General features: G+C 44.2%; 1 protein-coding gene across 1 annotated transcript in view; it reads left to right on the top strand.

Annotated features, from left to right (window-relative positions):
- The window catches only part of TENM4 (teneurin transmembrane protein 4), a 1,737,111-nt gene that overhangs the window by 1,695,489 nt on the left and 23,994 nt on the right, over window positions 1–17,628 (top strand). The window contains 2 exon segments of the mRNA XM_064365345.1: window positions 549–1,426; window positions 14,256–14,428. Coding sequence (XP_064221415.1) covers window positions 549–1,426; window positions 14,256–14,428 — 1,051 coding nt within the window.

Raw genomic sequence — 17,628 nt, 5'->3', positions numbered from 1 at the left:
AGAAATCATACATGTATCATATCAACCATGCCTGAAGAATTTGTCTAAGCCTCTAAACAACTCCACTTCAGCCTCCAGATTCCATCTGCCTTTCCCTCCCATCTCTAGAACATCAGCTGCCATTATTTGGTGGGTTATGGTGGGTGAGGGACTCTGCACTGTTGTCATTCCCATTTCCCATATATAACTATTGAGGCTCAGAGTGGCAAAGTAACGTGCTCACAGTCATAAGTAGCGGACTAGATGCTGAACTCAGCCCTATCTGACTCCAAAGTCTACCCTTTTACCTACTATTTTGTTTTTGTTGTTAACTCCTTCTTCATGTTTTGTCATTCTAATGAGACCATCAAATGTCTCAGTGGCAGCTCTTTCATGGTTTCTCGGTGATCAGGATGCTGACGCGTCATTGTTGATGATAGGCTGCATGAGGATCAAGCAACACTATATATGAAGCCACTGTGGACACTGTTACGGGCTACATGGGCTATGGGATGGAGTAGTGGTGGGCATCTTGCCAGTCATTTGAGTATCGGTGTCTTCATTGTCAGGTTCGCCTGGAGTGGCCCACAGACTTAGCCATCAACCCGATGGACAACTCACTTTATGTCCTGGACAACAATGTGGTCCTGCAAATATCTGAAAACCACCAGGTGCGCATTGTCGCCGGGAGGCCCATGCACTGCCAGGTCCCTGGCATTGACCACTTCCTGCTAAGCAAGGTGGCCATCCACGCAACCCTGGAGTCGGCCACCGCTTTGGCTGTTTCGCACAATGGGGTCCTGTATATCGCTGAGACCGATGAGAAAAAGATCAACCGCATCAGGCAGGTCACCACTAGCGGAGAGATCTCACTTGTTGCAGGGGCCCCCAGTGGCTGTGACTGTAAAAATGATGCCAACTGTGATTGTTTTTCCGGAGATGATGGTTATGCCAAGGATGCAAAGTTGAATACCCCATCCTCCTTGGCTGTGTGTGCTGATGGGGAGCTCTATGTGGCCGACCTTGGGAATATCCGAATTCGGTTTATCCGGAAGAACAAGCCTTTCCTCAACACCCAGAACATGTATGAGCTGTCTTCACCAATTGACCAGGAGCTCTATCTGTTTGATACCACTGGCAAGCACCTGTACACCCAAAGCCTGCCCACAGGAGACTACCTGTACAACTTCACCTACACGGGGGATGGCGATGTCACACTCATCACAGACAACAATGGCAACATGGTAAATGTCCGCCGAGACTCCACTGGGATGCCGCTCTGGCTGGTGGTCCCAGATGGCCAGGTATACTGGGTGACTATGGGCACCAACAGTGCACTCAAGAGTGTGACCACACAAGGACACGAGTTGGCCATGATGACATACCACGGCAATTCTGGCCTTCTGGCAACCAAAAGCAATGAAAATGGATGGACAACATTTTATGAGTAAGTACCAAAACAAGGCCGTTCGATGGTTTTGTTTCATTAATTCATTGTAGGATTAAAGGTAAATTGATGGAGTATTTTATTTTAATTCAGGATTTGGGATAAAAACCATTACCTATAATACATTCATATTCCACGTGATTTCTCCTAGGAAGGAAATGGTCTAGTGGAGAAGGCATAAGCTTTGGAGTCAGAGGAGTTGCACATCAGTCCCCACTCGACCATGGACTTACTCCCTCTTGGCCTCGGTTTCCACATCTGTAGAATGGATACAGTGGATACCTGCCTAGCATCCCACAGGGAGATGGTGTCGATGAAAAGTACTTACCTGATGAAGTGCTAGCATCTTCATATGACCATTGTCCAGAAATGTGGCAATGGGAGAAGGAACAGGCACATGTGGATGAATTTTCCACATAATTGAAACTCACATCTTCAAAGTCCAAAAAAAAAAACCACCCTTTTCATTAACCATTTTGCACGAACTTTTCTTATGGAGTGTACTGCATACTTCCCTTCTCAAACGCATTATACAGACATAATGAAACCCTTCTTTTTATGATTCATGGTCATTAATAAGGAGCAACAATTGCATATTATGCTATAATATGAAGAGAGCTTTTAGGAAGTGGGGAAATGAGGATATAGACCCCTTTGCTCCTGCCTGAAGTGATTTTAAACCATTACTTTATTAGGTGCTGGATCTAAAGGGTAGGGTTTCTCCACCTACTATTTGTTTCAGTCCTAGCGCCCACCCCAAGTAGCTCATTTCTTTACTCTCGCTCCAGTGGACTTCTTAAGAGGCATGGTCAGAGAACCAGAAGTTCAGCTTATTATAATCCTAGCCAAAATTAAATATATACGTCTGGGGTATTCCTCTAGAAGATATTTTAATGAATGGACTAACATCTCTCTTTCTACTTAGTTTTTTTAAGCTGCTTTTTGAGGTCTTAGCCGTGGTTCAGACAACTGAGATTGCTGAATATGTCACCATTAAATAAGCACGTGAGAGGTGGGGAAGGAGTTAGCCTTGTTTAGCATCAGCTATGGGCTAGGAGCGACGCCAGTGCATTTAATCCACACAACAGCTCCGAGGATGGGTGATATTATCCATTTGACAGAGAAAGAAACTGAGGCCCTGGAGTCTCCTTTGCCCACTGTCTTACAGTGAGACGTGGTAGAACAGGGATCACAGTCCAAGTCTGATGCTAGAGCTCAGGCTTTCTCAGTGCTGCCCTGCTGCCCTCCCTACATCCCACCCCATCCTCCACTACCACAGTGAGTTTGTTAATTCCAAATGAACTTGACTCCTTAAAGTTTTTCTCAAGCTTAATCAAGCATCAGTTTCTAACATTCCTAGCAGAATCCAAAGAAAACGGATCTGTAATCGATTTTTAAAGATAATTTGAACAAAAATGCCATAGTGATTTGTACAAAGTTCACTGGCTAAATTCCTTTCTCCAAAGAAGGACCTTGTTAATTACGAAGAAAAGACAAAGATCCAGGAAAACAGCAATTATCTTGATTAACTCATTGGAATGGAAATACGCTAAATAATTCCATTTTGCCCATTGCCCGATGGAAATCTCTTACACATTATTTAGCCAATACAGGGGTTTCTTTGTCAGAGCAAGTCTGTGCACTCAATTAGTTCCCAAGGTCACTCCCTCAGATCCCAAACCGAATGCTTACACATCACTGCATCCGTCACGCTCCACCACCCCTGAAATCTAAAACGGTTTCCTATACTTCTACCAGAAAAGATCCCTCCCTCCCTCTCCTTGATTAAATATACAGCTATAGTTGATGTTTAGTGAAGAAGGAAAAGTTTTTACAATTGCTTTTTTATAAAATGGCATCTAGAATTCCAAAGACTCCACTTCATAGCATTACCCAGGAGTGGTTATCCTTGTTGAAACAAACCAGAAGTCATAGATAAAAGTCCTAAAATAGAAAGGGAAACTCTTTTTTTTTTTTTTTTTTTTTTTGAGATCCTACTATATGCCAGGCTCTTTCCCATTTAGTCTTCACAGCATCCTCAGATGGCGGGAATTATCGTTCACATTTTTTACATATGAAGTACAGCGAGATTAGATAATGAGCCTAAAACCACACAGTGACTATATAGCAGAACCAGAATACAAGCCCGTGTTCTTTCAACTACATTTTCTAGGGTCCCCTATGTTCTTTGTGACTTATCTGTACAATAGGGATGAAAATCGTTATCTATTTCATAGGAATAGTATGAGGTTCAAAATTTCAATGAGATAAAATATGGAAAGCTCAGTGTCTGACTTGTTATAAGTACTCAGATGAGAGCTGCTGCAGTTGTTGTTAACGCAAGCAATGTTGGTGGCAGTACCAGTAATTGCAGAAGTGTTATTTGAGTGTGAAAGGTATTTCCCAGGGACAGTTGCAAGTAAACTAATCAAAGGAGTTGACCAGAGTTTTAATTGAGGTAGGTAGGAATCAGAGGTCAGGTGAGAAGAACAGAATCAGGTATGAGAGCTTATGATACGAACTAGGAAAGAAATCAGGTCCTTGAGAATATTCAAAGTCGGCTGGAAAATAACATGCACAGCCAGCCAAGGCAAAATGGTCCAGCTCAGACTGAGAATGAAGCAAGGGTGCCAGACACCTATTTTCACTGGATGTGAGCCATGTGACTCAGGGACAGGCTGGCTGGCCTCCAGACCCAAGTCTCAACCAGACAGAAATAATCCCCTGCCCTACCCCATTTCTGGGCCATTATGAGGACTGAAAAACTAAATAAATACTGAAAGTAAAAATACTTTGCAAACTATGAGGCTCTTTGGAAGTAGAGATGTAATGATATTTCATTATGGTGTTTCCTAAGGATTTGGACAGATTTTGCCAATGAACCATTGCTCTAGTGAATTTTCTACCTTTAGCTTCATAAGGCAGTTTAATAGATTACAACCGAAATGTTCTATTTTTCTAAAAAAATTGCCCAGGCTTGCCTGTGACATAGGCTATTATTAAAACAAGCTGTTTGGTTGGTTGGTTGGTTGGTTGGTTGGTTGGTTGATTGAGGTGGAGTCTCACTCTGTCGCCCACGCTGGAGTGCAGTGGTGCAATCTCAGCTCACTGTGACCTCCACAATTTTCCTGCCTCAGCCTCCTGAGTAGCTGGGATTACAGGCACCTGCCACCACGCCTGACTAATTTTTGTATTTTTAGTAAAGACAAGGTTTCACTCTATTGGCCAGGCTGGTCTCCAACTCCTGACCTCAAGTGATCCGCCCACCTAGGCCTCCCAAACTGCTGAGATTACAGGCATTAGCCACTGCGCCCAGCCTGAAACAAGTTTTAAGTCAACTTTATCAATTCTCTTAACAGATTAAATAGTACACCTAACAATCATCACACACTTCAGAGCACCTTGATTTACAGAGTTCATCGATTTGGAGAATCAAGGTGACTTCCCTTTCCTCAACCCACAGGTCGCTGGTAGGAACCTTGAAGGAGTCTACAGTGCAGTCCCATCTCCCATCATTACTCTCAGACTTAGCTCCTGGTCAGATGGCATCTGGTAGCTGAGAAAATGGCCTGACGAGTATGAGGCAGGTTCCAGAATTGACTCGCTGAATGAGTGTGAGCAACCCCCTTCCCTGAGTTTCATAGGGGAAGGGGCTCCGGTCTCCCGCAGTGCCCTGTGACAGCTCCTGTTAAAATTATGCTCACATTACCTACTGTGAGACCTTCACAAATTTGTCCTTGTATCAAGCTTAGGGCTTGCCAACTAGTTGGTTGACAAATAGTCAGTATTTTATGAATGACATGTAAATTCAGAATGGAAGGAACATAGAGGCAGGAAGAAAAGATATGGTGTAGCAAAAAGAACGCTAGATTCACGTCTGAGCTCCAGCACTGTCGGTGCTCCCAACATGATGTAGAAGTCAACTGAAATGGGTCAAATGAAGAGATCTGGTTTCGTTTTTTCCTTGGGAATATGAAAGCTGGAAAGTGCATCATTCCCAACCTGATCAAGAAAATAAGCCAGGCAAAAGGTGAATTCATGCATTTCCTTGAACTCCTCTGAGGTCAAATCCAAGGAGAGACAGACTCTTGAAGAAAAAGACAAGATGTGGGCACTGGCTTGACTGAGGCAGCTGTACCAGCGCCGTGGAGAAAGAGTTCAGCTGGGATGGCTGGTGAATTTCCACAGGATAAGTGTGTACTGGCAAGAAAGTATGAAGCCCTTGGAGGCTGCAGGAATTGGGCAGGTCCATGTCTACTTAAGGACTTTTTTTTCTCCACAAATCCCACCAGGAGTTTTCCACCAGAAAAGAGTGGGGAAGGATTTCAGAAAGCGTCCCTTGTGATAGACCTGGGGGAGGGTCACAGCAGCTGCTGAGGGAGGAGGATAAACTCCTGACCACTCTACCCAGACCCTGCTCACCTCATCTTCCATCAGGAGCAACACCCTTCATCCGTGCAGAGAAGGGCAGCACACACTGTCCTGCTTAGGCACTGGGGAAAATCCTTTCAACTGAGTGAGGGAAGAAAAATGGAAGAAAAAAAAACCCACGTACCTGAGAGTCAGAACTCTAGCGAAGGCTTTGCCACTGCCCTAGCTAGCTGAAAGGCTGAAAGCATCAGTGAAGGGCAGAACACTGCTGGGAGTGGGACAGAGAGCAGCAGCAGCGTGGAAAGAGACCCTCTCTGAGACAGCACAGAGGGAGGACCCAAGGGCTGAACCGTGGACCTTGAGGGAAAAAAACCCTCTGGCAAACCAGGTTCCCATCCTAAACACAAGGAGTTGCTAAGGGAATTTAAAACCTATGATGCACAGAGGTTAAACATAAACAAACTTTAAAGCCAGCCCAAATCCTGAATTAACCCAAACCCCCTCACAAAAGTCTTAGCAGAAGAAAACTCATACCCATATCTAGGCATAAACCTGTCACTCAGTCTTTTCCATGCTACACAAGATGTCACGCTTTCAACTGAACGTACAAAAGGGCGAGAAAAGGCAGCACATTCCCAAGAGGTAAAGAAATCACCAGAATCACATTCAGCTATGACACAGATGTTGAAACTATCTGTCAGAGAATTTAAAATAACTGTAATTATTTTAAAGGCTCTAATGAAAAAGGTGAACAATGCGCAAGATCAGATGAGTAAATGTAGCAGAGAGACGGGAACGATAAGAAAGAATCAAAGGGAATTGTTAGAAATGAAAACCACGGTTATAAGGATGAGGAATGCCTTTGATGGGCTGCTCTCTCCAGAGAACACAGTGTGACACAGCTAAGGAAAGAAGACAGTTAATAGAAATTACCCAAACTGAAACACAAAGGGAAAAAAGAGTGGAAAATGTAGAACGTGGCATCCAAGAGCTGTGGGACAATATCCAATAGTCTGATATACATGTAATTGGAATTCCAGGAGAAGAGGGAAAAAACAGGGCAGAAGAAATATTTGAGGAAATAATGGCAGATAATTATCCATAATTAATAATGGATACCAAACTGCAGATCCAAAAAGCTCAGAAAGCACCAAGCAGAATAAATACACACACACACTCACACACACACACATCTCTAGCCATATATTCAAATGGCTAAATTAGAAAAGAGAGAGAAAACCTTACAAGCAGCCAGGAAAAAAGGCATTTTATAAGAGGAACAAAGATAAGAATTATAGCAGACTTCTCATCAGAAACCATGCAAGCTAGAAGACAGAAGTGCTGAAAGAAAAAAACTGTCCACTCAGGTATTATACTCAGCAAAAATATCTTTCAAATGAAGACATGCTCTAGAGATATAGGGGTAAGGGAACCAAGAAAGGATGCTGATAGCCTGGGAAGCATAGTAATACCCATTTCTACCAAAAAAATTTTTGATTAGCTGGATGTAGTGGCACACACCTGTTGTCCTAGCTACTCAGGAGGTTGAGGCAGGAGGATCACTTGAGCCCAGGAGTTCAAGGCTGCAGTGATCCATAATCATACCACTGCACTCCAGCCCGGGCAACAGAGTGATATCCTGTTCCTAAGCAAATTAATTAACTAAAAGTAAAAATAAAGAAAGGACACTGAAGCATCCAGGCACTAAAAACAGTCAATAGCCATTACCAACCCCCAGGCTGCAGAGCAAGGGGGTAAGTCGTAGGATATTGTGACTAAAGTCCAGTGGGGGCTGTAACAGCGAAGGAGAAGCCCCTTGGTCAAAGCTGTATTCATAGATTGATGCAGCCACTATTAGAGATATGACACTGGAGGAAAGAAGGGGTGAGAAAAACCTTCTGAATTCCAGTCTCTTGCCAGTGCCTATCACTGACGTAGCCCAACCAGAAGTGAGCCAGTGAGGGATGCAGTCTGCAGGGTTCAGCTGCTCTGGGCACAGGGAGACAGAGAATGGATCCGGGGATGGGAGAAACATGAATTAACCAGCACGAAGACTGACTGGTTGTGTGACATGTTAGGCACGAGTGGCCAAGCCAGAGTTCAGTCCCAGATCTGCCTGAACCCTAAGCACTCTCCACCAGACGCACCACCTCAAGTACAGCATGCAGAGTGGGCCAGATCTTGGGAATCCAGAAGGCTAGAATTCATTTTGGGGACTTAATTTTGTAGGAAGTGGGCAGCAAGTACAAGTTTTTAATGCAGAAGCCACATGGTACTCTGGCTCTGACCCAGTTTTGGAGTAGCTAATGATGTCATGATGACATCTATTACACCGACTTGGGCCAGGGGAGCTACTGGTGTGCCTGGGCCAGGAACCAAAATTCTTCACAGACAATACAGTGACCAGTTCCCTGACATGAGGATGGTGTTGTTTGAAACAGTCAGAAATGAAAGTCATACAAATCAAATCTTATTTTTTAAGTAAAAAGTTAAGATCAGCAAAAGTTTAGTATCGGAGGGCAATTTGACATTTTCCTTGCCAGCTGTGCATAGTAAGTGGCTTGAGATGAAGTATTGAGTGTGAAAAAGAAAGCCTTGAAGTGTGTGCGAAGATGCCCTTTAGCAATCCTCTTCTGAGAGCCAAGTTCACAGCAACTGTATAATCTTTTTTTTGTTTTATTGAGACAGAGTCTCACTTTGTCGCCCAGGCTGGAGTGCAATGACGCGTTCTCAGCTCACCGCAACCTCTGCCTCCTGTGTTCAATCAATTCTCCTGCCTCGGCCTCCCAAGTAGCTGGGATTACAGGCGCCTGCCACCATACCTGGCTAATTTTTGTATTTTTAGTAGAGATGGAGTTTCACCATGTTAGCCAGTCTGGTCTTGAACTGCTAACCTTATGTGATCTGCCCGCCTCAGCCTCCCAAAGTGCTGGGATTATAGGCATGAGCCACTGTGCCTGGCCTGTATGAATCTTTTAAGTGTTTTCTTTCACTGTACTCCAAAGATGCTTTGGATAAATGGAGTGAAAAAAAGTCAGTGGGAGGAAATAATGAAAAGCCAATCATCTGGCCATCCCTATCATACCCTCCAAATGGGAACTTGGCATTGATGCAAAGTCAATTGCAGTGGTAACAAGCAAAGCCTCCTGAAAAAAAAAAAAAAAACTGTCAGTCTTCTTGACCACTTGAGACTTGCAAAAACAATATTTTCTATAGCACAGTAATGAACCCAAAGATTTTTATTTGAAACAGCTTCATTTTTACGGGAAACTTGGTGAAAAAAATACATTCTTTAAGATTAGACAGACATGACTTTGAATTTATATTCCTCTACCAGCCGCGTGATCTTAGGCAAGTTACTTATCCTGTCTAAGCCTACTCTTCACCATTTGTGAAATGATGATAATAATAATGCCTATATAAAAAGATGATGATGGGCATGGTGCTTGATACCTAAAAGGTACCACGTGAATATTAGCACCTTTCCCCTCCTCATTTGGACAAGGAAAGGTAAAACAAATGAAGTTCTTAGTTGCTCTCAATCCATGTCTTGAATCAACAATATCTATTATTTACTTACATATTTATTCATTCAATAAACATGTACCAAGTACTGTCCACATGCTGGGTACTCCTCTGCGCACTAAGAATCCAGATAAGGTCCCTGTCCTCATGGAGTTTATATTAGGAGGAGACAGACAACAAAGAGCAATAATAAGTATAGTGAGATCAATAAGAAGAAAATATGATACAGACATTGGGGGGACTTACCTGTCTTAGAAGCAGTAGTCAGGGAAGATCTCACTGAAGTGATACCATTTGATCTGAAACATGAATGGTAACAGGGTGAGCCATACCAACACTGGAGGGAAGAGCGTTCCTGCAGAGGGAGCAGGAAGCATGAGTTCCCCAGCATGCACCGACTTTGGCATGTTTGAGGACCAGAAGCAGATACAGGGAGATGAAGGACGTGCGGAGGAGTGAGGTTCCGGGTGAAGTCAGAAAGAAAGGCAGGAAGGAGCCAGGTCATTCAGCCAACATTCATTGACATCAGGAAGCACATACTGTATGCCAGACACTCTACGTTACTGGGATACAGCAGGGCCAAATGAAGTCCCTGACCTCAGGGAGTTAACATTCCACTGAGGGCAATCTCCTGGGTCCTGGGGTCCTGGGGCCCTGGGAATAAATTTGCCTTTCATTTTAAATATGTTACCTCTTTTGATCTTCATGTGTCTCTATGAAACAGGATTATTATCTCCATTTATAGAAGAGAAAACAGAGGCTCACCAAGGTTATATTATATAGCCTGCCTGAAATTATATCATTTGTGGTGGAGACTTGATGGTTAGGAGGAACACAGAACCAAGTGCCTGTCCTCCAGATCACATTACTGGCAAGTGTAGAGCCAGGATTCAAAGCCTAGACCATCTGGCTCCAGAGACCTTTTCAAGAAACTATTTATTTCATTCCTCTTGTTTAGAAAGAAAATTTGCCAGTGCTTTGTGGGTTCCCATAATGAAAGCCGTCACAGATGTAACTAGGCCATTGTCCAGATGCCACCCAATCATGGGGCCAGGACTTGAAGCAGCCACTTGGAGCCCAGAGAGTTCAGAGAACTGCCCCTTCCAGGTCCCTGCACTTTGCTGGGGCAGCTCTTGGCAGCTCTGTGGTGGAGAAGAAAGGGTTCTGTAGAGGTGGCCCACAGGGCAAGGTATGCAGGGCCCAGAGGATGGGTAACCCCACTTCTTCCCATACAGAGTCAGAAGCAGCAGTTCTGGTCAGATAATCACAGTTATCGATCCAGCAGCAAAGAGATCCAGGCCATTTCTCAAATTCTGGAAGGTACTAAAATGAATGAATAGGAGACAAGAAAATTTTATAAATTGGTTGCTCTATTTAATGTTCATTTAATTAAGACATTCATTCCTTCTAATAGAAAATGTGAAGAGTGGAAATTACAGTTTTTTGACCATCCAATATAAAACGAAAACCAGATCTCGAAGGCATGGGACCTTTTCATTGTATTTTCTTCAGGCTCAATTTAATTATGCATTCCATGCTACCTTCAATAATAATTGCAATTGTCTTTGCAATTTATGCAAAGCTTCTTTCTGTCTTCAGGACTAAAACTGGGGAGATGCCTAGGGAGATTGCCAGAGTATCATTTAGTAAGAGTTGTTGTTTCCTTATTTTGGCATTCAGCAAGTGTTTATCATGTACCTACTGTGTGTCTGGCTTGTGCCGAGTCCTGTAGGAGGGAATGTGTGAATGAATCATGGTGCCTCCTCTCCCACAATGTAGGAAAGAGGCCTTGCACATCCAATCCTGCATTCATTTATTTGTTCAGCTAACATTGCCTGCCTGTCTTGTCTATGCCAGTTCCAATGCTGGTGAAGCAGAGATGAACTGAGAGCCAGTCTTGCAGGGTCACACTGCCGGCAGGTGGCAGAATCCAGGTGGCGTCAGTCCACAGACTCCACAGACCTGTTCTGATCTCAAGCACTTACAGTCCAAAGAGGAGGACAGTGTGTTCATCAACACTGCAGTGCAGGGGAGGCATTCTGGGTTAGAGCTGTGCACAGGATATCACTCAGAGAAGGGACAGGAGAAACCAGGGAAGGCTTTTTGAGGTGGCATTTGAGCGAGGCTATGGTAGAAGCGGTGTTGAAGTGACATCTGACCCCTACTTAGCAATCTGTCAGTTCTTATCTGTAAGACTCCACAACTGTCTTTGCAGTGTCTTGCATGGTATTATAAAATCTTTTTCATGTGGTTAGGTTGCGAAAGTAGACAGTCTGAGTGAATAGTCTTGTTTTAATAGAGAGTGTATACAGGGATTACAGGTTTTCAGAGAATCAGCCTAGAACAGCATCCCTATCCCATTAAACTGCTGGACTGAAATGAACTGCTGGAAGAAATGAATCTTCCTGTTGATTTAAAAGATGACTCAGGATCTGACTGGACCCAGCTTAATCATGAATCACAGATAGAGTTAAGATGACCAGGGAAAAACCAGTTTTGGAGGGGGCGGTCTTGATTTTTAGCTCAAAAACTTGGAGTACCCTAGTAATATTTTGCTGAAAAGGCCTAGAAATTGTTATTGACACCTTGCCCCATAAGTGAGACTCTCCTATGCATAGCCTGGAATTTAAGGCATCTGCCTCCCCAAGATGGCCATGCTCATGAGCTCTTACATCTGGTTTTACTTGTCACAAGACTTTTCTGATTATGAAAATAATCCATGTTTATTATTTTAAAATCATGGATACATACATATAAATAAGCAATTAAAATCACCTGTAATTCTACCTCCTGGAGATAACCACTGTCAATATGTTTGTATGTTTCCTTTCTATTCAAATTTCCAGTGTCCGCAAAGGGTTAAAAAGAACCCCAGCCTCTCTCAGCATTGAAGGGAGCAGAGCTCTGAGAGGGTCTCAATGTGATAGAAGCCTTGGGACCTGCATCTCAGATCTTTACCTAAGATGCCCTCCTTCCTAGCCACTGTCTCTCAGAACTACTGCTTACTTAGTTCTGTGGGGCACGCTACCCGTTTGACCACCCAGTCCAGGTTTCAGCCTCCGCTAGGCCAGACTGACCTTTTTCTGGAAGAACCTGACTCAGTACTAGGAAGAGAAAGGAGAAACCATGGCAGGATGTAGGTTTTTGAAGCCCTCTAACCACCTACAGGAGAGCCTCTGATAGAGCCACAGCCTTGCCTGCAGCCCTGCCCAGGGAGTGTAGTCGAGGCCACAGCACTGCCTGCCATCCTGGAAAGGCCTCAGCCGCAGAAGCATCCAACTTCCCTGAAGGCCACTGGCCCCTCCCCCATAACTGGTCTTAAGCCAAAAACAGGGGTGATTTATTCAGAAGATCTCTACCAATACTTCCTCTGTGGCAGAGTGTGCCAGGGACTGTCAGATTCAGTGTAGAGTGCTGTGATCTGTGCCAGGCGCAGGTACAGAAACAGCTGGCAAATGACAGAGTCTGTAGTGCAGCACCCAAGTCTGACCCTGGGCAGAGAAATCCTGAGCAAAGGCCTGCCTAATCTCACCCACCAAGTCTTCCCTGAAACCATAGGAGCTACAGACCGGGAATACCCGCAAGAAGCCAGGCCCAGCTGAAGGAAGAGCCTGGACAGAGCTGAACTCTCTGACCTTTTATTCCCCCATTGTGAAAACCCTCACAGGAACCCAGGAGCCAGCTTTACCCCAGAAGTAAAAACAAAAGAGTTAAAAAAAAAATGGCCAGGCCAGTAGGGAGACCCAAAGTACACAGGGGCAACCATGTCCAGGACCTAGTCAGGAATATTGCTGTGTAGAGGAAGAAGTGTGTCCCCATTCACACACAAGTGCAAAAAGGTTATTTAAGCCTGCCTGTCTACACTTCAGCCTCCCCTAATTAAAAACAATAATTAAAATGTTAATAGCCCACTCCTGCCAGGGAGGAGTGCATGTGATGAATACTTGCAAATGGATGGTACAGAAGTGTTCATTGAAGACAGAGAGGCAGGTGGCAGTTTGGAAGCGAATAGATCTGAGTTTGAATTTTTATTCTACCCACACTTAATTAGCTGTATGACCTTGAGCAGGTGACTTCACTTTTCCAAGCCTCAATTTCTGATCCTCCAGAAAGGAGATAATACATACCTTTTAGACTAGGATTAAATGAGGATTACATGAAAATGCATGAAAAGCAACTAGCAGCATGCCTCGTATATTGGAGGTGTTCAGCAATGGTAGGTATTTGATTATTAGCAGGAGAATAGTAAAGAGAATTAAAATTCAATTACGATGCTTTAGAAAGACCATTCCTGAGCAAAGCTGTGGGGTTCTAAGAGTTGCAGATACAAAAATGCTTAGTGCCAGATGTAAAATCTAAATGGAAGGTGTTGCAAGACACCATTTATCTAGGCTGAGTCCTGGTTTGAATTCAGAATCCCCTTTCCTCAGGATTTGTAGAAACCCCGGGGTAATAACTCCCATTTCTAGTGTTTTTCAGGAAAAACATGGGTAACCAGTTCTTGCAAGTTTTGCAGAGGGTATTCAGGCATCAAGCCTGACTACATCATTTCTGGGGAGTCCCCCAGTTCTAAGATTCTGGGTCAACCATCTCATTATAACCACCATCATCTCACCCCTTCACAACTGAATTCCAGTGTATAGCTGCACTCCTGGGCAGTAGACAGGTCGGTGGTATCATCTCCACTGTTTGGGTTAGGGAAGGGAGACTCAGATAGGTCAGTCATTTTCCTGCAACTGGATATCAGCAGGTGGAGTCACATCCTGAAATCTCTGTACCAGGTCCTGTGCAAGAGATGTGGGAGACATGGGAATATATCCAACCAGAAAGGAAAGCAGAGCACAGCAAAACCATGGCATGAGGTAGAATGCACCACATTCCAGCTAGAGCACCATTATATTTCTACTACTCAGTGCCACCCCTTGGTTTCCAGGTATGACAGCTTTGGCCGCCTGACAAATGTGACCTTCCCTACTGGCCAGGTGAGCAGTTTCCGAAGTGATACAGACAGTTCAGTGCATGTCCAGGTAGAGACCTCCAGCAAGGATGATGTCACCATAACCACCAACCTGTCTGCCTCAGGTGCCTTCTACACACTGCTGCAAGGTAAGTCTGGTGGGAGCCAGGGGACTTTGAGGCAGAGGGGTGGGGAGACCCCTTTGGAGGAGGATGGCACAAGAAACAAGCTACTGCTGGATCTGCCCAAGAGCCGGAAAGCATTGCGACTCTCTGTATGATCACCTAATTTGCAAAACGTGCCAGCCCTGAGTCAAGTAAAATTCTCTCTCAGAAGCTTCAGAATAATATTTTATTGTCCTATCCTGTTATCATCAGAACAAACGGTAGAGAATTCATTAGCTGCTAATCCAGGTGACCTCACTATTTGGCATCCTAATGACTCCCAAATTAACAGACACACTTACACTGGTGTAGGTGAGGACAAAGGACAAGAATAATTACACATAATTATGAAAGGGATTTGATTATGGAGAAGTCCCTCCTGAAGCCCAGGTGAGAAGGTTTGTACCTCTTCTAAGATTTCATAGAATAGAGACCCTTCTTCTCTGCATCTGTCAAATCGTCCTGTTATGGGTTGGTCTTTTAGCTTCAAGTAAAAAGATTTCACGACGATGAAATCTTGCCGTGAATTATCTGTCTCAGTTGTTCCCATGGGATATGGTGACCCAGGTGGGCTTGCAGCTTTGTAGGCTTTAGTAAGCTTGAAAAGAAAGAAGCCATCACCAGGGGAAGCTCTGCCTGATTTTTTCCTGCCCACTGTATGACTCCTTGTACTCCCAAAGGCTTTCACACAAAGCAGTGAAAGGAGCCTAGACAAAGAGTCAGAGGCCCAAGTTCTAGTTCTGACTCAGCCACCACATCGCCTGCCGTGTCCCTTGGTTTCTTTTCCTGGAAAGAAAGCAAGTTGAAGCTGTGTGGAATGGGGTGGAGCAATGAGAAGAGCAGGGGTTCTGGGTGGACAGTTCGGAGCCCTGTGCCTGCCGTGCCACTTCCCACCTGTGTGAACTTGCTAGAGTCACTCTTCTTCTATGAGCCTTCGTCTCTGGGTCTGGGAAATGGGGCTGAATTTTAACACCTGCCCCACAGGGCTGCTCATACGATCTCTTTAGACAGTGTAGCGACTATCATGAGTCAAGCACATAGTATTGCTCAATAAGCAATACTACTGGATTCATTAAGTAATTAATTAATTAGCAAGCAGTTTAACTTACCATAAGAAAATAAATATCTGTATATTCTTACAATGGCTTTTATTCCCAAATTTAGTCCTTTGCCTTTCAAAGAGTTCCAAGAACAATAAAGGTTCTCAAAGAAAGAAACCACACACTGGAATTCCTTCCCCACCAAGCACCTTTAACTGTGGTTTTCGAGAAAAACTCAACGTTTCCTCTGCTCTCACACAACAGTCATGAACAGAAGACTTCTGTGACCAAATGTAGGCAGGGGTGGGGTTCTGCCCACCACCAAGCAAGCAATCAGCTCTGCAGTGGACAACAGCTGAGTGTCCCTCAATTCAATTCCAACATAACTGCCTGGAGATAGCCTCAGATCCCACAGGTTGAGGGCTCAGTCCCCAAAACTGCCCGGCCTCCACCACACTTCAGACACCAGCCGCAAGTCTGGGCCTCTGGAACCTCTATCTGACTGGCTTCTAGTTAAGGTTTTCATGACTGCTTCTTGGAGTTCAGTTAATTTACTGGAACAACTCACAGAAATAGAGAAATACTTACATTACCAGTTGATTCTAAAGGACATTACCAAGGATATAGATGAAGAAATATATAGGGCAAATAGAGGGTAAGGGGTATGGAGCTGTCACACCCTCCACAGGCACATCTCCCTGACCCCCCCATGACCTCCATATGTTCAGCTGTCCGGAAGCTCCCCAAACTCTGTCTTCTTGGGCCTTTTACGGAGGCTTCATTGGATAGGTGTGATTGACGACCATGTGGAAATGTGATTGGACAAAATCAGTAAGATCTAAACCCAGCAAGGCCTGTCTCTTCAGATTCTTCTTGGCCTGTCTGTGCAGCATTCATTCCTTCCTCAAGGGTATGAGGCAGAATCCCCTCTGAAATGTAGGTCTTATGACCCACGGTCAGATTAGAGTCCTGCCGTGGAAAGGAGGGCAGAAGGTCAGAGAGAGAGGGAGAGAGATTGTTTCCTAAGGCCTGCTTCTGGGTCCTGAAGTGCCTCAACATTGTAACAAAAGACTGTAACAAGGGCTATAGGGGTTATGAGCCAGGAACTGTGGATATATAATCATAATACCACAAGTGGGTTGGGACGGACCCCAGGGATTTATGCTCTGACTGGATTATTGCCAAGAGAAGGTACGGCTTCTGAGGCAGCCAAGATCTTGCCTGACCAAGGACCACCAATCACTCTGACATCTTGTCCTTCAGGCCTGTTTTCTTCCCTGTGATTAAGAAGTATCCATCCATTCCATGCTGCTAAACTGGTTGTGAGTATTTTTTTCAAAGGTTCATGCAGGCTTTCTTATATTTGGGCAACTTTTTAAAATTTGCACGTGCCACATTCCTCGGTTTTAAAATGTACCATCAATTTAATAACAACTTTTTAGGCAGAGGGAAAAAAGTCACACTGCTCAAAAGGCATACATGGACACATTCCAATTTCAAAAAACTATTAAAATGTGAAAAGAAAAAGCACTTCTTGGAATCCAGGAAACATGGTACCTGTTTTTCCTCTTTGGTAACTCTGCCAAGCTGTTGCCTTCTTGAGTACCAGGCTCAGTTTTGCAACTGCCTCACTAGAGTCTTTGTGAAAAGATCTTTCAGTTTCATCTTCTGTCTAAACTGTGGGAAGTAATAAGAAGTAGCTGCTAATGAGCAGCGGCCTTGGGAAGTCACAGCCCACATTAAATGGGATCATCTGAGATGGGCCTGTACAGATGCTGTTCCCTCCAAGTCACCATTAATGGACATATGTGGATTCAGCAAGGAGCAGCTTTAAAGGATAAATCGACACAGGCTTTTTCACTGTTCAAAAGAAGAAAAATACAGATTGGCAGTGAATAATGCATAGCAAGTTTGAGGCAGATTTTAGAATTTTGCGTGCGTGAGACAGAAAGATGTAAAAGGGAGGGAGTAGGAGAAAGGGGGGCCTATTTGTTGCCATTTTAGCAGAAAAGATTCAGTGAGGCTTTCCCATGAAACTATTGATTAATAACTATCTTTAGTGCTTGGCATAGCCTGGAACATACCAGTTTCATCCAGCAAAGATTTACAGAGCACATACAATCCTAATAATGATGATAGCTAACA

Source organism: Aotus nancymaae, unplaced genomic scaffold (assembly GCF_030222135.1).
Source record: "Aotus nancymaae isolate 86718 unplaced genomic scaffold, 86718_ANA_hifiasm-v0.15.2.pri h1tg000059l, whole genome shotgun sequence".
In the NCBI taxonomy this organism is placed as follows: domain Eukaryota; kingdom Metazoa; phylum Chordata; class Mammalia; order Primates; family Aotidae; genus Aotus; species Aotus nancymaae.
This window is presented reverse-complemented; position numbering and strand designations above follow the sequence as displayed.